Genomic DNA, 25,819 nt, shown 5'->3' on the forward strand with positions numbered 1-25,819 from the left:
GTGCGTGAAGCATTTTAAAGTCAAAACTTATTCAAATTATTCAAAAATATTGAGTTTATTATTAAAAAATCATCACAAAAAATCCTCAAAATTTAGAAAAATGTAATATTTTACAATAAAAATTAAAATCTTCCCTAAATAATCAATGCTATGTTTAAAATGAAGTACACATTATCGAAATCCTGTTATATGTTAAGCAAGTATTAGAGTTATGCTCAAATTCAAGTACTTGAAAATAGTTTTTGCAGCACACTACTTGAAAATTATGAAAAAAATTACAAGAAAATGTACCTACTGTATTTACAAAAATTTGAGCTTTTTGTACTATTGTTCTACTTGCTACACAAATATCCCTTTCATTTCAAGTAAAACACAAATTTACCTTTTCTAATACTTCTTTCGATGACCAAAAACATAATAAATTCGTGGGAGGTTTTCCATAAACCCATAATTCCAAGCCATCCTAGCCTAATTTACATATGCGTGACCACCACTTAAGCCAACCCTGCGTGTTTTAAGTTAACTGCTAGTCGTAAAAGTGGAAACGCTTGTGCTTAGGTTAAGTTGATTAAATTTTTTTGAACTTAAACTCAAATTACGTTTTCAAACTTGTATTTATTTGTTGACCACAGTTGGGTAATAGGACGACTGTATGCATGACGCCACCCACGTACATCATTTACGTGAATACAAGTCACATTTGGTTCCACAATGTCCTGGATTTGGAATTTATGCCATTAAGAGCACAATTCCACACATAGTTGACTGACCTCAGCGATAATTAGGCTTAACTCATGCCGTGAGTCATGAAAAGCGATTAACAGAAAGGTGAAATAGTGAAAGGTGAAATATGTATTTCATAAGCAAAGGCGAACGGACATAACGCCAGCAGTGATTTGACACTTACTTGAGTGGGTTGCGTTTGAAAGCTACTTCCTGATTTATTTTAGTTAATTGAAGAACTAGATACCGAATATGTTTTTCTATTTCACTTAGTACTTCTTCTTTACTTATTTGCTCACTGATAGAGTTTACCTAGTTTGAATCAACTTATGTCAATTTCGGTTTGATGAAGTGGGCTAATTGGCTGGAATCAAACTAAGTCGCCTCAAAGAAGTTAACAACAGCGCACCAGTTGTTCTCTCTTTTCCCTGTTTGGTGCCAATTGAAGATTCCAAGTGTAGCCGTGTCCTTCTCTAGCTCGTATTTTCAAAAAAGTGGAGGTCTTTCTCTGCTTCCTCCATTGGGTACTAGTTGAATACTCTTAAAACTGGAGTGTTTTCAGCCATTCGGATTACTGACGTAGCCAGCGAGCCGCTGTCTTTTAATTCGCTGAACTAAATCAATGTCGTCGTTTATCTCATAAAGCTTATAGTTCCATCGACTGCGTTATGCGCAAAGGATAATAACCCTTTTTCTAGAAATCTCTTAGCGCCGACTTATCAGATGTCCATGCCTCTGCACATATAGCAGGACGGGACATAAAACCACAGACTCAGTCAAAATCAACCTTCCAATATTTCTCCTGGGAATTTCACAAAAATTAGTTATGTCAGAAATTTTCAATTGAACTTTGTAACATGTAAAGTGTAAAGTATTACATTGTGATAGTGCAGACAAAGTTTAGTTAGTATGACCAAGGATAATGCTGAGTGGATGGATTTGGATACTAGAATATATATATATTTACGTATATATTTATGTATTAAATCTTGTCTAACTAAGAACTGAAAATTATGAACTAAAACATTTAACAATCCATTGTTTCGTTCCCAATTGTGCTCTAAATTTAGTACAACGAGTGGATCTCCGTTCAATCTGCTGATTTAGGTTAGAAATTATTGAAATTAAAATTTTTTTGTTGAAAATACGTTGAAATGTATTAAAAAAATTTCAGCAAAGTGCAATCTTATATACGCTACCGTAAAATACGTTCCTTCGGCGGTCTTACCAAATCGATCAATTTGTTTATCGCCAGTATTTTTTTTTTTAACATTTGTAATTGAAAGAAAAATCCTTCGTTGAAGACATTAATATCTGTTGAGTAGTTCGCGAGCTCTTTAGATACATAGATTTAGATGTGTCAAGATAATAAGTAGAACATATCCCGCATAAACAATTTTATAGAAAAAAAATCGACCCGCTCTAATACGTATACATCCGATAACGCTTGCACAATTTCCTATTTTGATAAATTTTATAATCATAACTAAATTTGATATACAGTATCTAAGTGCCATGAAACGAGCAAATTTCTTTCAAGTACTTATATTAATACGCGACTGATGATAATAGGTTACGCAAGATAAGCTACAATAAATTAGTGTGGTAGGAATATGTCAAAGCATATTTTTGCTTTTTTTCAGACTGATTCATTAACCGCTAATCGAATGAGGTTCCAATTTGCCAATTATAATCATACACTAGAAAAATTCGGCTGAACTAAGACTACAATACCCTTCTCAGGTGCATTCTTTTTAAAAGGTGATCTATTTCAAGGTTGCCTACTTTTTTAAAGAAAAGCTTCATAGAAGCTTCAAATTTAGTGGGGAATGTTTATTATCATTCGAAAGAACATTCTTTGTTATTTATTTTGTGAGGATTATACCTTTCAAATCTTGGCCGTATCTACGTTTCAGATGGTCCAGATGGTTTGACTGGTAACTGGCAAATGACACGCATGATGTTTTACTCCAAGGCCTGAATCGAAGCGAGATTGCCAGCATAAACTTTAAACTGAAAATGCTATCGGTGTGATATCACACGACCCTGGTGGCCAATCGACCGGCCCAAAACGGGAAATTATCTGTTCGCTGAAGTTTTCTCTAAAAATCTATTAATTGTTGCGATGTGTGGGAAGTGGTGCCGTCTTGTTGAAGTCAAATGTCGCCGAGATCACGAGCTTCAATTTCAGGCTTAAAATAGTCGGTTATCATGGCGGGTTAGCGGTCGCCATTGACGATTACCTTTTTAGCGGCAACATTTTTGATGAGATATGGATCGATGATTCCACCGGCCCATAAATCACACCAAACCGTTGTTTTTTCTGGATGAAATGGCAGCCTCGAATCTCTTCAGGTTGCTCTTCGTCTCAAATGCGACAATTTTGCTTGTTTACATACCTATTGAGCTAGAAATGGGTCTCATCGCCGAACAAAATTTGACTCAAATATGTCGGACCTTGGATCTCTTGAATATTGGAACTTTTCAAGAGCCCATAGAGCGAAGCGATATCGCTTCGGAAGGTAGAGTGGCTTCAGTTCTTGAACAAGGTGTATTTTGTACGCTTTCAAATGAAGATATCAACGTAAAATGCGCCAAGTCCTTCCCTACGTCAGTACGAAATGCTATGAAGGGGCCGAAACTATTCTCCAACGTCTTCGTGTACACTCTCAGCTATGTCTGGTATATTTGTTGGCCATAAGTTGGGCGAAGCGCGAGAAGCAAACACAGACAGACAGACGGACAGATGAACATGGTAGCTCCTCATGCTGATCATTTATGTATATACAATATATACTTTATAGGGCCTCCGATGTTTCCTCCTGTTTGCTACAAACTTTGTGGTAAGCTTGATATAGTTTGTTCAGGGTATAATAATGTCATACTTATTAGCACTTGGCATGTATTTAAGAATGTCTGTGTTTATGTATATATTTTGGAGTATGTAAGTATATCTTAATATACCTATATCATAAAAATTTATAAGCAGCACCCAATTTCTATGCATTGTTATGTTTTTATGGAGTTTCAAGTTCTAACCAAGCAATAAGAAATATTAGTAGCGGTTTTACCCATGATTAAAGCATACTATATAGTTGTGTACTACACTGTGACCTTTCTTTACTTTTTCATTTAAAAGATCACAAACCGCCCATTTATGCGCTGCTTGCAAATCGTGTCTATCGTGGTGCTGCTGTAAAGAACGTTTAAAGTGTATGCATTACCATATCGGTATAGCGGTGAGGAAAAAGCAACTTTACTCATAAATGCAATTACTTAAATTTATGTGTGTGTATGTTTGTATATGTGCGTACTATGTACTTTTGTACCAGACATCTGGTTGTTAGCAATATTACAGATCAGAGTCAAGTGACAAATGATAATGGTATATATATAATATTTATATATTAGACACTTTTGCAAAAAAGTAGCAGTCTTTGTTTTTCACAAAACTCGAGAAAGGTAGAACCATTATGAACAAAATACGGTTGGAGACTTCTTATGAGCTTCTCGTTACCTTAGTTAAACAGTTTCATTAAATTTTTTTCTTCAGACAAAATAATTTTTGGGCTCCGCAACTTTTTTCAGAAGCTCTGTTCCCAGCATGGACACGCCAAGTATGTATCTAAAGGAACACATATTATTTGAATAAAACAAGCAAAAAAAAAAAATAAAATAAAATAAAATAAAGGCAAAAGCGATAACTCTTCCGAAAAGTTTGCATTTACTCATTTGGAATACATACATTTGCCATCCATCTAACTAAATAAATTAATGGTTCTTAGTAATGCCAGATGGAAGTTCAGTTTAATTTCAGCTGAAGGATTTTTAGTGATCTGCAAGTAGCACATATCGTTGCTGTGACGACGATACTGATGATGCAGAAGCCAATTTCTACTCCTCACCCGCAAAAAATTGATTTGATGTCCAATTTTGATACTTCTTATAGTCCCTTGAACTGCGAAGCTCCTAGATATCCCAGACGAGTTCTACATAATGCTGGATAATAACATAGGAGGTGTTCCATCATCTCACTTCTCTGCATTTTCCGCATGATTGGTCGTTACTAATGTCCATACAGCTCGCAAGTGATGCCCGTAAATTTTGACCCGTCATGAGACCAACAACCATTCTGCAGCCCTTTTGAGTCCGTTTGAGCAAAATGTGTACGTAAAAATCACATTTTAACCACTCCGCGTATTCACCTAATATGGCACCGTACGACTTCTTCCTTTTCGGAAAAATGCATTTGCCCATGATAGGAAAGCACTATGTAGACGTAGAGGCCATTTAACGGCTTGTACCGGCATACTGGCGGCCCTACCGGCCATCGAACTAAAATGCTGTTGTTGTTGTTCTCTGAATTCTGCCGTTACAACAACAACAACAACTAAAATCCTCGTTCGACATGCTTTTGGACCGTGCAAAAAGATGTATTGAAGCAGAAGGAGACTATTTTTAATAAACTAAATTGATTTTGTCGAAAAACCATTTTTTTCAAAGATCTGTTTATTTTGGAACGCTCCTTGTATATTTGGTATTAACGAGTGAGGTATTTTCTCCGCGGATCTACTCTTCATATAGTGTAGAATATTTAATTTAGTCATATTTTGCAATAGATTATCATCTAAAGACAAAAATTTATTGAAATATTAAAAAATTTATTCAAGTAGAAAGCAGTTCAGAAAGCCTTGCAGTCTTGACCGCCTGCGGTATTTAAGAATCTCCATATGTATATAAAGATATGGAGGAATCAGTCCATCGACCCAAAAATTTTCTAAAAAAATTTAATTTGTGCGAAGACTCACCGAAACAAGTAAATTCTTCGAAGTAAAATTTTCTGTTCTGGGCTAGTTGCTCTCAACTGTTTGTTCGAAATCATGAATTTGGACTCATGAATTTCGATCCTGGCTCACAAACCAGCATTAAAAAAGTTTTAAGTAGAAAAGTGAACCTTTATGTACCTAACGGTAATTTGTCGGCGGCTTAAAACTTGCTGGAATATTCATTTATCAAAAATAACATAACGCACACTCCTGTTAATAGGAGTAAAACCTCAGTAAAGCGATTAGCAAAGCTGCGAATTTGTAGATTTTAACATCACAACGCGGTTCAATTGCCTTCAATTAAGAAACACTTATTGATCTTCGAGACAGTGACACTCAATTTTGTTACACTGTGCTATTAAAACTTTATCTTATATTATCAATAACGAGAGGCGAATGAAAGCGCTAATGACAATAGACAACCGATCATAATTTCAGTATTTTAATTCGAATTAAGTCAATAAAGTGAACAATTTCATTTGTTAACTATTCAAATTAAGATGGATCCACTTTATAAATAAATGCTGATTCATCAATTCGACGGAGTAAAATTTTAACCGCTGCTTTTAATACTTGCGACTTTGGAGGTGACGTTGAGGTCACCATAATTCCTTATGGCAAACATAATATATTATTAGTCATTTTAAATTTTAAAAAATGTTACAAAATAAGACAATTTTTTTCGACTTTTACATTGAGTGAAATTATTCAACAAAGAAATTCAATTAAGTTTTGTGTATTTAATAAAGTTTATGGCGACGAAACATTCAGAATGTTAGAAAAGGCCTTCGGTAATAATTGTTTGTCGCGAGCAAATATTTTTGATTGGTACAAATTACTCAAAGAGAGTCAGCATCAGCTGATGATCTACACGTCATTAACATAAAGGATTTGGGGTTTGAGAATCGACGATAAAAATCAGAGATCTTAATGGCATCGATAAAATATCGGAAGGATCAGAAAAAAACATTTTAAACGATCATTTGAGCCTAAGAAAAGTGAAAACAGGATTGGTTCCGAAATCACTAAATTTTTTCGCAAACCAGCGTCGCATTAACGTCCGTGAAACAATGCTTTCCGGCTACCAGGATGTCATGAAATGTATTATTGCTGGCGATGAGTCTTGAATCCATGCTTGCGACCTGGAAACAGACGAACAGTTGGCCGAATATCGTGACAAAAGTGAGCCGAAGCCGGAAAAACGTCAAAGCAGGTCAAACATCAAAGGTTATGTTGACAGTTTCCTTCGATTACCGATGTGTGGTGCACTCCGAATTCCTTCAGAGCGGCCAAACTGTCAACAAGGAATACTATTTGAGTGTTATAATCGCTTTCGTGAAACTTTTCGTAGAAAGAGGTCGGAATTATGCGCCAACAACTCTTGGTTTTTACACCACGATAATGCAACGTCGCATTAGGCATGGATTCTTCTTCAGTTTTTCGGCAAATATAGTGTTGCACCCGCCGTATTCACCTGATTTAGCTCCTTACGACTTCTGGCTATTCAGCAAACTCAAACGACTGCTCCGGGCAACCATTTTGAATCAATTGACTATATTGAACGTGAATCGTATTTGCAAACTTTCATAACATTTAAAGTAACCGTTAATATTAAATATTTATAACTATTTTAACGAACGTTGTAGAAGCCAAAATGGGTGCATGCCTTACCGTTTTGGTAAACTTAATGAAAGTGCTGGCGCTAAGTGACTTTCACCTAACTTAACGCCAAATTATCTCTAAAGTGATTTTAAACAAATTACTATTAATTAAAGAATGCAAAAAGACACCACAATAATTATAATTATAAATATTTTGCTATTTCGGTTTTGTTTGGAAATGTTACAAATAAATAACTCGGTTTACAGTTAATCCGAGAACAATTTTGAAGTTAGTTAACGTTGTACTTGGATTATTTATATTTATTTGATTTAATAGAGTTTGGAAGTTTTTTCAAGAAGTGAAGAATTTATATGTGAAGATCTGATGATGGCTAATAACGGTCGCCATTGACGGTTACGTTCTCAACGGCATCGTTTTTGAAGAATTAAGGACCGATGATTCCACCGGCCTACAAATCACACCAAACCGTTGTTTTTTCTGGATGAAAGCTGTTCAATTTCTTCAGGTTGCTCCTCGTCCCAAATGCGGCAATTTTGCTAGTTTATATACCCATTGAGCCAGATATGGGCCTCATCGCTGAACAAAATTTAGCTCGAAAACGTCGCATCTTCTTGGAACTTTTCAAAAGCCGTATAGCGAAACGATGTCGTTTGGGAAGGTCGAGGGGATTCAGTTCTTGCACAAGCTGTATTTTGTACTTTTTCAATTTAAGATCTCGACGTAAAATGCGCCAACCCCCGCATACGAAAGCGAAAACTTGTTTCGACTCTCTCTATCTACTTGGATCACCCATTAGTTAAGTCAGTGGAGTATTTTCGAAAATTTTACAATTTTTTTGCATAAAATACACTTTAAACATTATTCAATTGGTGGATTAGCGTCATGTCTCTTTTAAAGGCTCCACACTGACTCAACACCTAAATCTTGCTCCGTCATATTTTTCAAAACAATAAGAATATGGTTACGCGCTGTTTCCTAACCTTGAAAGATTGCATATGGATCCACCAAAACACACAGCTGAGGCCCTATGTTCCACCTAGGAACTACGGGAAAATATATATAAAACACACAGCTGTCTAAACAGCAGCTGAATTAGTGAATCTTTCTCTTCACCATAAAAGGTGTGACTAACTGCCAGCAATTACCGTGAATGAAGCCAGCAATGATTCACTTAAGCAGAACTTATTTTGAGTAGGGAAATTTGAAAACAATTATCTGCCAATATGATACTGACTTATCACACTAACCTCATAAAAACGTATTAACAAAGCAAAATAGCAAATATGTATAACGGTAAAAGAGTGCAATAAAAAGGCATAAAATGTCTTGCAGATACATTCAAAAATCCGTAAAAAATTTCGTGCTTTCGAATTTTTAAAAATGACTCTACATACATACATGCCTTCAAACTACACAACGAAGTCAAAAAGCTTTGTACTTGATTAACATTCCATTTTATTGTAGTTTGATGTGAATGGATATGTGCTGAATTGAATATTACTTGATCTTGAAAATATTTCATTGTCTCAGCACATAAAGCTTCAAGGTAAAAACTGACGATTAGATCACGAATTTATAAAATCTTATTGTAGAATGAATTGGACTTTTTAACACGTACGAGTAGATGGGTGTTTGTGCTTGCATGTGTGTGTATGAAAATATATGTATGTAGGTGTGAGTTTTTGCTGCTAAAAATGCATTATCATTAACATAAAACATTGTTTGCAACTATTTTAGAACTGATTAACGGCAAATTTTAAATGGGAAAAATTAAAAAAGTCATAATATCTTTTTAAATAATTTTTCCGAACCTACTGTATCACATATTGTTAACTCTTATTAATATTGCATACTTATATGTAATATTTATGATCGATTGCCTCAGCAAAGTAATATATCTCGCAAGAAAGTGGAAAAAACTAATTGTTCGGCGGCTACTTTTTTGAAGCTTTATGACGGCAGTGACGCATGCTTAAGCCACATCCACAAACCACATTACGAGTATCGCCTATTTATGGAATAATAATTTTTATTATGCTAATTATATGCCATACGGTTTCTATTTGTTCAATAATATTATGCAACAAATTGAGGGGCATTGTACCGAGCTTAATCAAAGCCAACCACAAATGCTATATAATATAATATATATTTTACAGCGACCACATATGATTAAAGAACGAAAATCTTGCCGTTGTGTTTGGACTTTTTCTGCAAAGTAATCTAAAGGTCAGTCGTGGTGGGAGTTCATGGTTATAAAATTCGCATTATAATACGGTTATATAAAGTGAAGGTCAATAATATTGCCTTGAAATTTTTAGCTCTACAGCTTTTAACTCTTAAGATTTGTTTTGGCAACTTAACTATAATATTCTAAAGGACAATTTTCGAAGAAGCTCTCTTTAGAGATCTTTAGATTTAGAAAAGATTTTAAATACCGAAAAAAATTTTTGAAACAAAAAATCCCAATAAAAACACAAAAAAAACGTTAACTTTGGCTGCACTGTAGCTATGACACCTTCTTCTTCTTCTTTACTGACGTAGACACGTACGCTAGGGAGTCGCCTTTTCTGAAACCTCGTTTGGTATCGAACGGCTCGGAGAGGTCCTTCCCGACCCTGACGGAGCTTTTGGTGTTGCTCAACGTCAGTTTACACAGCCGTATTAGTTTTGCGGGGATATCAAATTCAGACTTCGCGGCATGAAGGCAGCTCCTTTTCGTGCGGTCGAACGCAGCTTTGAAATCGACGAAGACTATAACACCTTCACAGATTTTTATCTTAGGCCGACTGGAATAATTTTTTTGGATTTTTCAGTATTGCCCTTGGCAATAATCTGTTCTAAATTTTATGGAGATGTCTGTTAAAATAAAAAAGTTTTTCTTGATTTTGGTCGATCAGTTTGTATGGTCCGATATCGGTGATTCTGACAAATTGCCAACTTCTTCAGGAGAAAAGGACGCGTATATACAGATAGACGGGTTGAGAGGCAAAGTGATATGGAGATTCAGAGGTGCAGGAAAAACGAACGCTTGGTACTCCGTGTTTTAGACACCTCTACCAATATCTCTCCAAGTATGAGCTCTTAATTGTGGCGGGAAGGTACACCTTACAGTTCGCGTTACATTTTTATTATTTCTCTAATTATAAGAGATATAAATTCATATCTCGCTTTTTACTTGTTGAAAAATATCTCGTTTCAGAGATTTTGAAATATTTGTTGTGTCTTTATGGAAAAAATTTACAAAATTTAAAACCGTTAAAAAAATAAGTTGTTTCGGCTTTTTTGCTACATATCAGTTTGCCTATGCTTTATTGGCGAGATATGGTCGGCTCTAGTGCTAAAGTGTTTCAAATTTGAATTCCAGGTTTTCCAATTTTTAAATTAATGAAGTTAAAATATTGTGTCCTCTTTGTTAGAATATTATGTGTTTTATTTTGAATTGAAACTCTAAACCTTTAAAATTACCGCTTACTTATGATAAACTGAGTTTCTGTCCAGAGTCATAAATAATTTTTATACTCTCGCAACAAAGTTGCTAAGGAGAGTATTATAGTTTAATTCACATAACGGTTGTTTGTAAGTCCTAAAACTATAAGAGTCAGTCAGTGTGACGAGTAGAGTTGAAATCCGGATGTCTGTCTGTCCGTCTGTCCGTCCGTCCGTGCAAGCTGTAACTTGAGTAAAAATTAGATATCATGACGAAACTTGGTACACGTATTTCTTGGCTTCATAAGAAGGGTAAGTTCGAAGATGGGCAAAATCGGCCAACTGCCATGCCCACAAAATGGCGAAAACCGAAATCCTATAAAGTTTCATAACTAAGATATAAATAAAGTTATTAAAGTGAAATTTGGCACAAAGGATCGCATTAGGAAGGGGCATATTGGAACGTAATTTTTTTGGAAAAGTGAGTTAACCGACAAAAAAAAAAACGTCAGAAACACTAAATTTTATGGAAGAAATGGCAGAAGGAAGCTGCACCCAGACTTTTTTTAAAAATTGAAAATGGTCGTGGCGTCGCCCACTTATGGATCAAAAACCATATCTTAGGAACTACTCGACCGATTTCAATGAAATTCGGTAATAATATTTTTTTAACATCCTGATAACATGAGCGAAATATGGTTGAAATCGGTTCACAACCACGCCTTCTTCCAATATAACGCTGTTTTGAATTCCATCTGATGCCTTCTCTGTATAATATATACATTAGGAGGCAATGATGGTAGCGGAATAAAACTTTACACAAATACGGTATTTGAGCTGAGGTATCCCTTGTGGAAAAATTGTAGTGATCGGACTATAACTTTTCAAGGCCCCCGATATCGAACACGAAGAACTCAGTGCCTAACCTAACCTAATTTTTCACCGAAAATATCGGTAAATCAATACAGTTAAAATAAATGAAAATACAATTCAATACTCAAAGTACACAAATTGATCTAATATAATTAATTTTACAGCAAAATAAAAAAAAATATGTAAATGACGGATAATGAAATCTCGATTATCACTTTATCATGCGAGAGTATAAAATGTTCGGTGACACCCGAACTTAGCCCTCCCTTACTTGCTAGCTCTAAAATCGGTCACAATCCTATAATTGTTGTTCAATAGCACTTCTAAATATGCATTTCATATCCAAAATATCCACCAAAATCATTCGAACGGATTCACGAGAGCTGTCGAGCTTTCTTGCCATTTCACTAACACTTGATTACTCCAGGCACCATATCATTCACTTTTTTTTAAATTCTCATCAGTTGAACAAGTCGAAGGTCGTCCCTTACTATAAATTTTATAAATATTATTTACCCGGGGAATTTATATTACAATTTCCGGGTACCTTTCTGTCATAATGTATATTTAATACTAAATTTCTCAGAGGGGTCATAACTGCTATATATATTACAAGCATATTAAGTACGTAATTAGTGCACAAACCTAATTAGGTACTTGAAGAAAAGCACAAAAATACCAGTTGGAGTATTACGACTGCATTTATAGGTACAAAAATACATAAGCATATATACTTACGTATTTTATTAACGCACTCGAATGTCAAATGTTAACAAACACCTCATCAAAAATATATTTCTTTTATTTCTAGATTGAGCGACACCCCTTCTTACATATATTACAAAATAAATAACCTGATACTATAAGATGTTTGCGCATAAAAGAAGCAGCCTGGCGCTGAGTGTGGTGCTAATCACAGTGCAAATGCTTTCATGGACACCGACAATGAGCTTGCGCCAAGGTGCCCCGGAAACGGTGTGCGACACAATGTTGCCATTTCATGGTGGTGGCATACCGCCACGGGACTCTTTGCCACCTTTTCGAATAGAAACGTCGTCATCGGTAATTGGACAAGGCCAAACGATGCGTGTGGACATTGTCGGCGTTCCGCCTGGCTTAAGTTTCGCGGGATTCGTGGTGCAGGCACGCAATCGCAACTCGCCGCATCAAATTGTGAGTTATTAATTATGCTTTTGGTTGCAACACACAACCATCTAAGTACATATGTATACATTTGGGTAAAAAAAAAATATATTTTATTATAATTCAATGAACACCACAATAATCATTTTAAATTGCAAAGATAATAGTATTGTAGTATTTTTTTTTGCTATATTAAAATGTTTAACATAATTTTTCGATTAAGTTATGGATTTACGAGATATTAATCGTTGTTGTTATTGTAATGCCAGAATTCTGCTGACTTGACAGTCCGGTAAAGGATAAAACACCCGGGTCCGACGACCTGACTGTCGTGGGCACGGAGGTATTCATCGTCAAGCGTCAATGCTATCAAAGAAAAAAATATCTTGTTTTGTAGCTCAGTAAATTTCCCATTAGACTAAGAGCTTAGGTAGAGTAACTTCGCGTTATAATTAAGACCTCATGCTTGATGAGCATTTCTTAGAAGTGTTTATCAACCGATTACTACTTAGATTACTAGCGAAAAAAAATCGGTTTTTTTATCCACCCTAATGCTATACTTTCCACACGAAGAAGTTCAAGTACTCTTCATACATATAGTATGTATTTTTGTATATATCTATGAGTGCTTGCTTGTCTTTGACGACATATTTCATTAATTGCATGATTGTAATCTTGGGTTTGAATTAATGTACTACACAATGTATGTATTTACATATGTAGTATAGTATGTGCATATTTAAATGTAGGTTACGAATTTCCAGTAGTATTTTTTTTTTCTTTGTAACACTGAGAAGGAAACATCGTAGGCCCCATAAAATATACACATAAATGATCAGTATGACAAGTTGAGCTAATTAAGCCATGTCCGTCTTTCCCTCTATCTGTCTGAATATACGCGAACCTCAGAATTTCGCAGACGTCCTTTTCTCCCCAAGAAGCTGCTCATTTATCGGATCCGCGTAAATCGGACCACTATAGCATATAGCTAATAAAAATCAAATGCTTGACTTGACTAACGAGATATCTTCACGAAATTTGGTATGAGTTAATCTTCTTCTTCCTTTCTTTTCGCTGTTTGGTGCTAATTGGATATTCCAATTGTACCAAATCCTTCTCCACTTGGTCTTTCTGAGGGAGTGAATGTCTTCCTCTTCCACTGCATCTCCCCAGCGGCTAATGTGTCGGATACTCTGGAGTCTGGATACGACCTAACCTGTCTTTTAATTCGCAGAACCATGTCACTGTCGCCGTATATCTCGTACATCGTCATCGTTTCATCGACTGCGCTATTCGGCGTTTTCAATGCGCAAAAAACCATCAATCTTTCGCATAACTTTTCTATCGAAAACTCATAACGCCGACTCATCAGATGTTGTCATCGTCCATGCCTCTGCATCATATAGCAGAACTGGGATAATGAGTGGCTTGTGGAATTTGGTCTGGGTTCGTCGAGAGATGACTTTACTTCTTAATCCGAAGTTGGATTTCGTAGATAACGTTGTTGTTGGCGTTGATGCTGGTTCCAAGGTAGACGAAGTTATCTACGACTTCGAAGTTATGACTGTCAACCGTGACGTGGGTGGTCGTCGTTAACAATCTAACGAAACGCTTCGCTTCCTTATCCAGTCTGGAGAAAGTGGAGCTAACGGCTCAGTTGTTGAAGCCAATAATATAAATATCATGTGCGCACTCACAGGATACCAATTTCAGAAATAGCGGCAGTTTCTTATCGTGCTGTCGAAGGCGGGTTTAAAATCGGCGATGGTTCAGCTCTAAAGCCACACTAATAAGGTCCAATCAGTTTGTTGACGGTCAATACTTTCCCTTTGTTTCCATATATCTGAAATAAATATTTTCAGACTTCCTCTTCCTGTCCAGTCATATACTATATATGTATATTATGTATCTACGTATATATCATATTTGTGTTTTTCAAACATCTTCCAGATCGGCCAGTTTAATCCACCATCTGATGGCAGCGCTAAGCTGATGAACTGTGAGAACTCAGTTGGAAACTCAGTTACGCACACAAATCCAGGACCAAAGCAATCCGTGAGCTTAGAATGGCTTTCGCCAGTAGACTTTTTGGGCGATGTAGTCTTCAAGTACGTCAAATATGCAATAATGTACATAAATAAATTATTTATGCTTCGTTTTTAACTCGTCAATTTCAGCGCTACTGTGGCTCAAGCTTACGATTCGTTCTGGGTCGGTATACCATCGGACCCCGTGCAGATTGTACGACGCGACTCTACAGTCACATATCCACAAACTACGCGCAAACCTTATGTAACACCCCCTCCACGTGGCCCTTACACACCACGAACGGAAGTACCACAGGTGAGAGCATCAGCAGAGGATCCGCTCTATGCTGACTGTGGTGTTAGTAAAACTTGCTTCGGCATTCCGGATGGCTGTATTGCAACGAAGTCCTGTAAAGCTATGTCAGCGATTATGGTGCGCGGTGATGTATATGAATTTGAATTGAAAACCGGAAGTGGTGAGTTAGGAAAATTTATATTTTTTAAGTATAGAGTCTGGTTGTTCGGGGTTTTCTAGCTTAGACTTGTTGAATCTTACAAACACAAAAAAAACCTTGAGATCTCTTCGAAACATAACCCTAACCTCAATTTGTTTCAGATTTCGGAAAAATGCGCTTCAGTGGTCCCGAATATCAAAACTTTGTTCGAAATCTCTTTCTGTAAATAACCCGGTGCTTACTTGTTAAAATTTATTTTCATTAGTTAATTCTTGGTCCTAGCTTAGGCGATTTTCAGTTTAATTTGAACTACATACCATACTATATAGACTCCTTGACTATTAGACCAACTGGAAGCCCTGATTCTACGACACTAGTGTCTTGTAAATCAGTTGACGAATCCAAACCTTTTAGGGCATACAGAGCTATCCATTTGAAGAGAAATGAGTCTGTGACCGAGACGTTAAGACACTTTGCTTTGTTAACTTTTTGAGACGTGAACCCATGAATATCAGTGTCTATCGACTTAGTTAATCACAACTACACGAACGAGTTGGCAACCTTCGTGCCACATGTTCAAAACTAGAATTTATACCTCAATCGATACCATGCCTATCCTTTTGTACCTATATTTGTATTATGAACTCAATACTGAACCTCATTCTTCTGATCTCAAAAACTTATATGTGGCTTGCTTCTTTCGAATTGGCATTTAGTCCCACGAACTGAACTCCCTTGTACCGTATTTTATAACCTATTTTCTATAAAAAAAAACTTACGATTTTTTAAGATGGTGCTGCCTACGTTGCGCTGGGCTTATCGGAGGATGCTAAAATGGGTAATGATTTGGTTACAGAGTGTGTGCCTCAGAATGGTCAGGTGAATCTATATTCGTCATACACTTCAGGTKCTCCAAATTACGCCTCCAACAGAGCCAATGTGGTAAGTTTATGAAATTTATAATTATGTTGACCAAATCTCAACATCATTTGATGTATGTCCGTAGCCCCAAAATAATGCACGTTTACTGGAATCGTCGGTTGTGGACGGTATCATCTATTGCAAAGTGCAACGAGATGTGGTTACTCAAGTGAACGGCAAACGCTTCGATTTGCTGAACAACAATTATCACCTTTTGGTAGCGAGTGGAACGGGACTTAAAGGTTGGAAATTCACAATAAAAATATAAAGATTTATTTACTAATCGAAATTTGGTCTCTGCTGGCAGAAAATAGCGTCGGCTATCATGATATTGGTCGCTTGCCCTCCGGCAGTCCTATAAATTTGGCTGTTGTGCAGGATCTCTCTGGTTCCTCCACGTTGCTGTTGCGTTTGCATGGTGCTTTCATGGTGATAGCGTGGATTGGCACAACGTCTTTAGGTATTATTTTAGCGCGTTACTTCAAACAAACTTGGGTCGGTAAACAGATGTGTGGAAAGGATCAATGGTTTGTGGTGAGTAGTATTAAACATTTTATAGACATATCGCCAGGGCTGAACATAGCGTCCTAATAGTATAAAGTAACGACACGAAACTCATCAAATAGTTTTAGGGAATGCTGCCGAGGTTATAGCCTTGGGTAAGTCTGGGATTTTCCCCGATTTATCGGTATCGGGTATATAGAGATTCAATACATAAATTTTAATTCTTTTTTTAGGGAATCTTACTCTTTTGTCAGTCCATTGTCGAAAATGCATTCGGATCCGAGAAAGAGTTTATATACAAATAGAGATGTACAAGAAATATCGCTCAGGTCTCATGATGAGAATTGCACTTCTCATCTGCAATTGCTGGTATTCTGACATCCTCGACATCATTTGCACTCAAAAAGCAATTCTTCAGAATTTTTTTTGTCAACAACTTCAGTCATAAGCCTAAACGATTTTGTTCCATTGCGAGATAAATAAAGTTTGGGTAAAAGAGAATTAAGCTCTCTCCGAATAGAAATGAGAAAATTCGGATTGAAAATATTTGAATTCTCTTTGTAAGGCTGCAAGACTGTATTACATTTTAAGAAGAGGTCTTTGCTATTGGGAAAGCCACGAAGCTAGTCTTTAATACATCAGCAGTCAACTCCAAAGTCCATATCTATGTAGACAGAAAAGCAGCCATGAAGGCAGTAACCTCATATCAGATATCAGCCAGAAGCGTCTTGGAAAGCAGAGCAGCGGTGCATAGTGTCGCCAGAAAAAAGTGACTTCACTTCTGGTCACAAAGTGGTGTACGGCTGTCATCCGATAACATGGTAAACAAATACATTGTTTTACAACGATTTGAAAACTCGATGTAATGATCTATCCTTTGTATTAAAACTACTTAAAGTTCCTGCTCACTTTTAATAGAAGAGACGGTAGGAACATGATTGGAATACTCAATACAAATACAAAATGAGACGGACCGATCGAGATAAATGCAAGAAAGGTCACGGACAAGACATCAGGGAAACAATGGATCATCTCTTGTGCACTTGTCCTGCATTAGCAAGGCATCGCCTCAAATATTTCGGGGCGCCTCGATATGAAATACTGATATGACGGCGCTTCATCTGATGTCGATCTACGACTAAGACCGTAGAGGTCAGCCTGGAAATGCAACGCAGTGCCGCAATGCCAACAGGTGCTACTTCGGACTGAGTAGGCAATTGAGAAGTAAAGTCCTCTCTCAATGAACAAAAACCAAACTCTACAAGTCACTCATAATTCCCATCCTGAGATATGGTGGAGAGGCTTGGACGATGACAACAATTGATAAGTCGACGTTGAGAGTTTTCGAGAGAAAGATTCGTCGACACGTCGAATATCGGATTTGATGGAACGATGAGCTGTATGAGATATGCGACGACATTGACAGAGTTCAGCGAATTAAAAGACAGCGGCTAAGCTGGCTAGGTCATGTTGTCCGTATGGACGAAAACACTCCAACTCTGAAAGTATTCGACGCAGTACCTTCTGGGGGGAGCAGAGGAAGAGGAAGACCTCCACTCCGTTGGAAGGACCAAGTGGAGAAGGACCTGGCTTCACTTGGAATATCTAATTGGCGCCAATTTTTGAGATATCCGAATGAAATTTAATACGGAGGTGCATTTTGATATTGAATTTTTAATATTTGTCGGAATCGACCAGATCGAACAATCATATAACATACTTCCAATACAACTAATTATTCAGATTTTTGAACTTTGTCTTAAAAATCGCTGACTAGAAATTGGTTTTAGTCCCACAGTTCCTTAGGCGAAGTTATTCAATGATCCGTAGAACATTTCACGCATATGCAGTTTCATAGGAAAAAAATTGACGCTCTAATATACCATACATATATGCACATAATACTCAAATTTTATAACGTCAGATTTAAATTTAATAATTTTTTGCAATAATTTTAGTGGCATCGTGCTTGCATGGTCACCACCTGGTCGCTGACAGTCGTTGCCTTCATCATTATATTCGTTGAAATCGGCGAATGGTCAGGTGAACGTAATCCTCATGCGATACTCGGCACAATAACGACCATCATTTGCTTTATTCAACCGATCGGTGCACTCTTCCGTCCCGCGCCGAATTCCAAAAATCGCCCGCTCTTCAACTGGACCCATTGGTTGGGCGGAAATCTGGCGCACATACTATCAAGTAAGACTACCCCCCTTTTTTTTGCGCTTTCGTTGTTTGTGTATTAATTGCTCACGCTGCTTGCAGTCGTTACGATTTTCTTCGCTGTCAAACTGACCAAAGCCGAACTACCCGAGTGGATGGACTGGATACTTGTCGCATTCGTGGTGGTGCATGTGATTGTGCATTTGATTTACTCGGTAAGTACAGCGCTTTTGTGTATATTTATGAATTCTACTTTCCTCTTTTCTATTCACCTGAGCAACTGTCTATGCATTTCTTTTCCGCGACATTGTTTTCATTTTAAAGATTTTTTTGTGCATGCAGATTGCCGGTTGCTTTGCCGATCGCCAGCAGACCCAAAATGTGAACGCCTTCCAGATGAGCGACATGGGTCATCATGGCATGCGCAATGGCCACCGCATGGAACGCAAAATGGATGCGCCGGTATGTCCACACACTCATACATACGCGCGTAAATTAGTTTTTGTGAAATTTTTAAACTTTAAATCGCTTTACTTGCAGTACGCCGGCTTCCGTAAGGGTCTCTTGGCCGCCTACATTATATGTGTTGTACTCTTTGTTGTTGCGCTGGTGTTGATTGTGGTGCTCGCACCCATTGAGGAGACGTTCAACAAACTCAAAAACAACTAAACCCGTCACGGTGCATTAAGTAGTAGCGAAGTGGCCGTTGTACTTAGCTCAAAACTAATCTGGAAAACCTGAAATAATAAATACCAAGGGAATTTGCTCAAGTTTATAATATACTCGTATATGTTAAAGTGCTATGTATGTACTATGTACTCGTTTGTATGCTCGAAATCCCGTGTTGCAATGGCGGCAATTTATTTATAATTCAATGTACTTGTACCTCAAAGCATTTGTTTTAGCATAAGTCCTTATCATATTGATTTTTATGTACATACATACCTTTATTGAAGTTGGCACATTTCAGTTGTTTGTCTTAAGAACTCTTCTGTTGTACATTGTTGTAATAATTTATTCCAAAAGATATTTTATACAAATATATATACTATATATATACATGTAAGGTATGTATATGTTTTTAAACGTTTGAGTTTATTTGTTGTTAATTTCAAGGTACTAGTTTTTAGACTGAACTTGGAATCCATGTGTTTTTATTTCCGGTCGACCTTCCCAAGCGACATCGCTTCGCTCTATGGGCTCTTAAAAAGTTCCTAGAAGGATGAGACTAATTTCTGGGTCATATTTCTTCAAAATGATGCCGTTAAGAACGTAACCGTCAATGGCTATTGTTATCGCCTCATGATAACCGACTATTTGATGCCTGAAATTGAATATCGTGATCTCGGCAACAATTGATTTCCACAAGACGGCGCCATTTGCCACACATCGCATCAACTAATGGATTTATTGAGAGAACACTCGGTAAGCACTTCCTAGATTCGCGAGAATTGACTACAAAAACTTTTTTCGTAGGGTACAAAGAAATGTCAAGAATATATTATGAACCAAATTTGGTTGATATCGGTAACGCAAGTGAGGAAAGTTCTCTAAGCGCCTTTCATTTGAGAGCGTCCAAAAACGATTCTTTTACGTATTGTTCAAGCAGCTCACGACTTTCGGTCTTAAACCAAGTATCCTCTGGGTAACTAAAAAAACATCCGTTTGAAGGCGAGCTAAAATAAGAGGAAGAATAATTTCTCCCCAGGGTTGTGCGCTGGATTTGGGACCCGCCACGTAAAAAACAATTCCCATGAAAAGATCAAAAACAGTCTTGGATGAGAGACCTCCCTTTTGATGACGACCACAGCAAAAATGTTAAGGATTACGATTTAAATGCATGAAACTTGAATATCTGGTCCCTTAATTGGGAAGTTGCCGCTGCTCCGCTGGTTGATGTGTTCGTAAGAATGAAGGCTGACATCACAGCCGTCAAAGAAGTGAAATGGACGGGACAAGGACTGAGACGAGTATCATTTATTACAGTGATAAATCCGCAAAAAGTTCTTCAGTCTATCGCTGATCGAAGAGAAAGTACGATATGTCCTCGCCACGAAGTAAAACCGTGATTGGCGGCTTAACTGCCAGGGTCTTTCGCACAACGGTCGGTAAATTCAGTCTCCATGATGAAACATTCACAAATGGGTTGAGGCTGATCGACTGGGCCCGAAATATGGTTATATGTAGTACTAGATAACAGCATAGAAAAGTTTATCAAGCAAACTGGGTGCCTCCGAATCGAAAAGTATTTGATGGACCTCCACTACATTGGAAATACCATTTGGAGAAGGGCTTGGCTTTGCTTGGAATTTTCAATTGGCGCCAAACTGCGAAAAGGAAGAACTACTGGCTCGCTGTTGTGAACTCGGCTATAACCGCGTATGCGGTGTCTACGCCAGTAAAGAAGAAATAGAGAAGCAAAGAAGCCAAATTAAAAATGAAGCATTTTAGACCAAAAATATTTTTGTTTTACATAACTATACGAATATTGCAAACAGTATCGAAAAACAGACTGAGTATACTTTAAATTGCTTACATTTTTCATTGTTGTTGTTGCACGCTGAACTGTGTTAATTTTTGTTTTTCCTTTATTCTTAAATCGGACATCGTTTCCGTTATGTTTATCCGACAGACTTGAGATACGATCGCTTAACTATTCACCATGCATTTGTTGTTGCTGAATGTTGATGAATTTGTGTAATTAATTTTAAAATGAATATTTTTGTATTGCCGGTCCGTTGCTATTGGACCCGCAATTTTTTTATTACAAATCTATTATTACATTATATGATGTATAAATTGGTTTGTTGCTTCTACAATAAAAATCATCGCTCCTCGAGCACGGCTTTCGCTTGTGGATACAATTTCAGTTCTTCAAGCGTCTTATTTGGATCGATGGCTGTTAAGTCGCTACGTGGCCAACTAGATATTAGGATTAATTTGTTTTCTTCGATTAGATAATTATTGGCAGCGACAAAGTTTAAGATGTCCTGTAGGAAATAAATAGTAAAAAAAATTTTTTTTTTGAGGTTAACATTTTTTTATTTTTATAAATCATTCTTCACTACCTGCAGCGTGTTGTGTTTATAAAATCTTCGTTCTAAAAATTCTCCGCTTGGTTTCTGTATGCGTATCGTGGACACATTAGTATCAGAGTCTGAGGGTTCTTGCGGTAGTGATTGTTGAGCCTGAATGGAAAGTTGAGGTTATGTATAAAATATGCATTGTATAAACATTTATATAAAGTATAGTAGTTTTGTATGAAATACGCACCACCAAACGTATAGATTCTCGTTTCGCCTCCTCTTCTGCTTGTTTCGATTCTATTCGTTTACGTTCGGCGGCGATTGCAGCTTCTTTCTGACGCTTGGCGGCTTCTTTGGCCATGTCGGCCTCTAACGTTTCACGATAGGCCAAATCCTGCTCAGCCTTGACTTGATCACGTTCGGCACGCTCATCTTCTTCGCGTATTTCGTCTTTTAACTGTAATTTGTACATTTCCACTGCATCCATAAGGCGTGACAAGAAGCTATTTAAATCTGAATTGCCTAACAAACGACGACATATAAAAGGGTGTGTATTGTTAATATGTATCAATATTGCGTGGATCGTATAGCTCACCATCCACAACGGAGAGCACCTCGCACGAAGATCTGCCGGAAAGCCGACTTTTACCTATAATTAGTATCGACGGTAGCTTATCAACTGGTTTTGTACTAATTGTTATGGATGCTGTATTGCTGACACAGGCAGTGACCGAAGACAGAAACCTAACGGATTAATTAAACGTTATATTAAATAATTGTAATTAGAGAATACGCTTTAACTAACATATTTCTGTTGCTTTCGAATGTTAAATCCCATCCATACAGTATGAAATTCTGCGCAAATGCTTCGATGATACGCTCATTTTTCATTACTTGATCACAGAATACGTTTGTGAGAATGCTATCACCATGATGCAAATAAATTGCAAGCAATTTTCGCTGTAAATATACATTAAAGTGGTGTTTAGTAAAGATTTTTTCTGCACATTAATGCAACTAAATTACCTCACGCGCTGGCTTGTGACAAGCTTCGCGTATAGCATCTTCTAAACTGCCGACATAGAACACGGGATGCGGCTCACCGAAACGTTCACGGTAGTTGTCGAAGAACTCTATAGAACCTGTGCATTCATTGCCAATGTTATTTGGAACTGTGTAAATTAACGAAGTTTAACTCAAGCTCAAAAAAACTTTGCATATTAAATATATTTACTTAAGTGCCTGCTGCGTGGTGGTGCAGGCTCCTCATCTGGTAAGGGATCATAACCGTCTTCATCGTCTAAACTGTTATCGTCATCAGTCTCGATGGTAGTACTATAATAAAAATAAATTAAATTAAAATGCATGCTTTGTTAGACAAAGCGCTTACTTGCTAATGTTTAAATTATTAGAAACTCCAGCGATGTCCATATTCTTCTCACACTTGTTGCGCAGTGTAAAATTATGTGACAAACCAATGCCAGATTGCTGCAAAGTAATAATATATTTGTACTGACAAGTATTTATGGATAATTGTTTTATAATAATATTTTATTGCGAAAGCATTCAACTTACGGCCAAAGTTAAATTGTCATCACAGTTAGAAGGCCAGCCTTCCCATTCCTGATTTCGCACATTTATATTGCTGACATAATAAACTTTTGTTTTAACCTCCAAAATTGTGTTACTACCTAAAAATGGTAATGTTATGGTTTTCCCGCTGGGTTGCTCTACAATAGTCAATTTGAATGTGTCACGCAATCGCTGTGCAATCTCCTCGCTGTGCATAGAATAAAAAAAGCATGATTTATAGACTCTTTCGATAATGTAAATAGTAGTTTCCTTACTTTTCTGAATCGATGTAACCTTCTTCGGTTAGGTTGTGTAAGATCAAGTCGTTTTCCGGTCCTAGATCTAAATTGCCCAACTGCGTGGTTATTTTTCGTGCTTCTTGCAATTTCGCTGGAGGCCAACCACGAATTGCTTGTCGGCAAACTGGCACACTCGTCTCCTCTGCTATTCTTAATTTTAGTTGTTCTAAAAAAATAAAAAATTTTAAAAATATGGTTACAACTGTCAATGATTAATTAAAATTGTTTATAAAAGCTTACCAATTGTAGCAATTGATGGCAGACGTATGGTGTAAACACCTTCATTGTAGTGTATGTTTAGTATCAAAGTCTTAACATCGTTGTGCCTTGCCGGGTCCAAGTCTATGTCGGACGTGAGATCAATTATTTCAGCATCTGCGGAAGTTGATGCTAAAATAAAACATTTATACTTTATTCGAATGTTTCGAAATAAAAGTTTAAAACTGCTAAACACAAAAGAGTATATTTCTAACAAAATACACATCTTGATATCACTATTTGCATTATTTTGTAAACAGATTGACTTTAACCCTAATTAAATTGAGTGTCTTCATTCTTATACACACGCTCTAATATAACTTTTGAAAATATCACTAAAATTATTTATCACTTCTTATTTTACATTAACACAATGTTGTATTATCTATGTAGTATACATATATATGTATATAACACTGACTCACCTGTTAAACCCACATTAGGTCCACTAATCGAATTCCATTGGCGGCAGTTGGAGGACCCCGCATTTGTAGATAAATCATTAAGGGCTATTGTGTTTGAGAAACCAGATGAGCTTTCTGTAAAAACAGATGCTGAATTTCTATCATGTGAAGGCGCATCATCCTGTGGTATGACGCGCTGAATAGCAGTCTAAAAATATTAAATTTCATTATTATTTTGATGTTGTCTAAGAAAGTCAACAACTAACCATTAAATCCCAGTTGGTCTCCTCCAAATGCGAAAAAGCTTCACCGATATCATCTATTCCAGTGATACTCTAAATATATAATTGTAAATATTATTGTATATTATACACATTTTTTGAAAGAATAATTTTAAAAAATTTCGCAGTTAATTTCTTTTTTTTTGTTTGGATAAGAGAATGCTTGTCAATTCGAGTACTGCGACACTAGAATATATGTATATATTCTTTGTCATTTCACAGTCAGACTTATGCATGACACAGCTTAAATTAGTAAGTGCGCGTGTTGGCATTCAAACTAAGCATCCTGTTGTCAATCAACCGTCTTGATATCAAAGCCACATTAATTAATACGATTGAGCAATCCTTCATTTTATATATACATGTGTTTACTTATATAGATACTTTAATATCTAGGTACATATACGGATTGATCCCATGGAATCATTATCTGTTTTTAATTGATTAGTTCCATTTTTTAGCTGCGAGATTTTTAACATCAATTATATGATAAAATAACTACCTGAAAAGTCGCTAATATATCGTCTTTGTTCTCGGACATTTGTATTTTTTGCTTTAGCCTGTATTTTTGATGCTTTTATAGAATGCCTTTAATATTTTCGATTTCAGCTCTTTCCGTAAAAGCCTAACAAATAACTTATTTACAAATGCGTTATAGACACAGCAAACGCTTTTAACCACTAGTTTATGTTAGAAATTTTCTTTTTCTTTTGTGTAATAATAAAATACATTGAAAACTATTATTCAGATGAAAACTCGCTCGACTCAACGAAAGTGTTGTCAGTGTAGATTTCTGCACTGTGTTGCGTAAAAATCCCCCTTTGACTGATTTACTGATTAACCTGATGTCAATAATGACAGCTAACGTTGCTTGAACATACACAGGGTACCTTTACTAATTCTATTAATTTCTTTAAAAAAAAGTTTTAATATGGGTCTTAGCTGATAATATATGCTGGTAAATTAAACTTAATATTGTAAATTAGTTGTCAAATATGCTTAATTTATTTTTTAATTTATATAATCGATTCAAGTTTATTAAAAATTTATCATTCATTGTAAAAGTCTGTTTCCGAAATTACCATGTGTTTCGTTGCTTTAACAACCAACTTCAAGTTTCTTATACCAGCTGTTAGGGTTGTATGTTCAATATTTACTTCTTCTTCTTAATTGGCGTAGACACCGCTTACGCGATTATAGCCGAGTTAACAGCGCGCCAGTCGTTTCTTCTTTTCAATATTTACTACAGTTTTGAATTTTTGCAAGTAATCTTAAATTATAGTTCTAAA

At 36.5% G+C, this 25,819-nt stretch overlaps 2 protein-coding genes across 3 annotated transcripts in view; one reads left to right on the plus strand and one right to left on the minus strand.

Annotated features, from left to right (window-relative positions):
- The window catches only part of LOC108971237 (putative ferric-chelate reductase 1 homolog), a 24,667-nt gene extending 4,960 nt beyond the window's left edge, over positions 1-19,707 (plus strand). Inside the window, exons 2-11 of one of the 2 annotated variants that reach the window (XM_018937180.1) lie at positions 12,286-12,647; positions 14,568-14,725; positions 14,795-15,120; positions 15,890-16,041; positions 16,106-16,262; positions 16,328-16,554; positions 18,483-18,726; positions 18,793-18,905; positions 19,015-19,152; positions 19,231-19,707. In XM_018937180.1, the coding sequence (XP_018792725.1) occupies positions 12,342-12,647; positions 14,568-14,725; positions 14,795-15,120; positions 15,890-16,041; positions 16,106-16,262; positions 16,328-16,554; positions 18,483-18,726; positions 18,793-18,905; positions 19,015-19,152; positions 19,231-19,359 (1,950 nt within the window). In that variant the 5' untranslated portion in view covers positions 12,286-12,341 and the 3' untranslated portion in view covers positions 19,360-19,707. Of the gene's footprint in view, positions 1-12,285; positions 12,648-14,567; positions 14,726-14,794; positions 15,121-15,889; positions 16,042-16,105; positions 16,263-16,327; positions 16,555-18,482; positions 18,727-18,792; positions 18,906-19,014; positions 19,153-19,230 lie in introns of those variants that run through there. The other variant, XM_018937181.1, reaches the window with a different exon arrangement.
- A 1,700-nt stretch (positions 19,708-21,407) lies between these two features.
- On the minus strand, positions 21,408-25,329 carry LOC108971173 (FAS-associated factor 1). The gene is made up of 14 exons (XM_018937054.1): positions 25,033-25,329; positions 24,516-24,584; positions 24,271-24,457; positions 23,828-23,977; positions 23,564-23,753; positions 23,292-23,496; positions 23,107-23,204; positions 22,951-23,051; positions 22,743-22,888; positions 22,522-22,676; positions 22,312-22,460; positions 21,964-22,238; positions 21,759-21,878; positions 21,408-21,680 (listed from the first exon to the last, which is right to left on the minus strand). Exons 1-14 carry the CDS (start codon positions 25,069-25,071, stop codon positions 21,516-21,518), a joined length of 2,049 nt encoding a protein of 682 aa, XP_018792599.1. The 5' UTR covers positions 25,072-25,329; the 3' UTR covers positions 21,408-21,515.
- Between the last annotated feature and the right edge of the window lie 490 nt (positions 25,330-25,819).

The sequence above is a fragment of the Bactrocera latifrons genome, unplaced genomic scaffold (genome assembly GCF_001853355.1).
Source record: "Bactrocera latifrons isolate USDA-ARS-PBARC rearing strain unplaced genomic scaffold, ASM185335v1 scaffold_33, whole genome shotgun sequence".
Taxonomy (NCBI): domain Eukaryota; kingdom Metazoa; phylum Arthropoda; class Insecta; order Diptera; family Tephritidae; genus Bactrocera; species Bactrocera latifrons.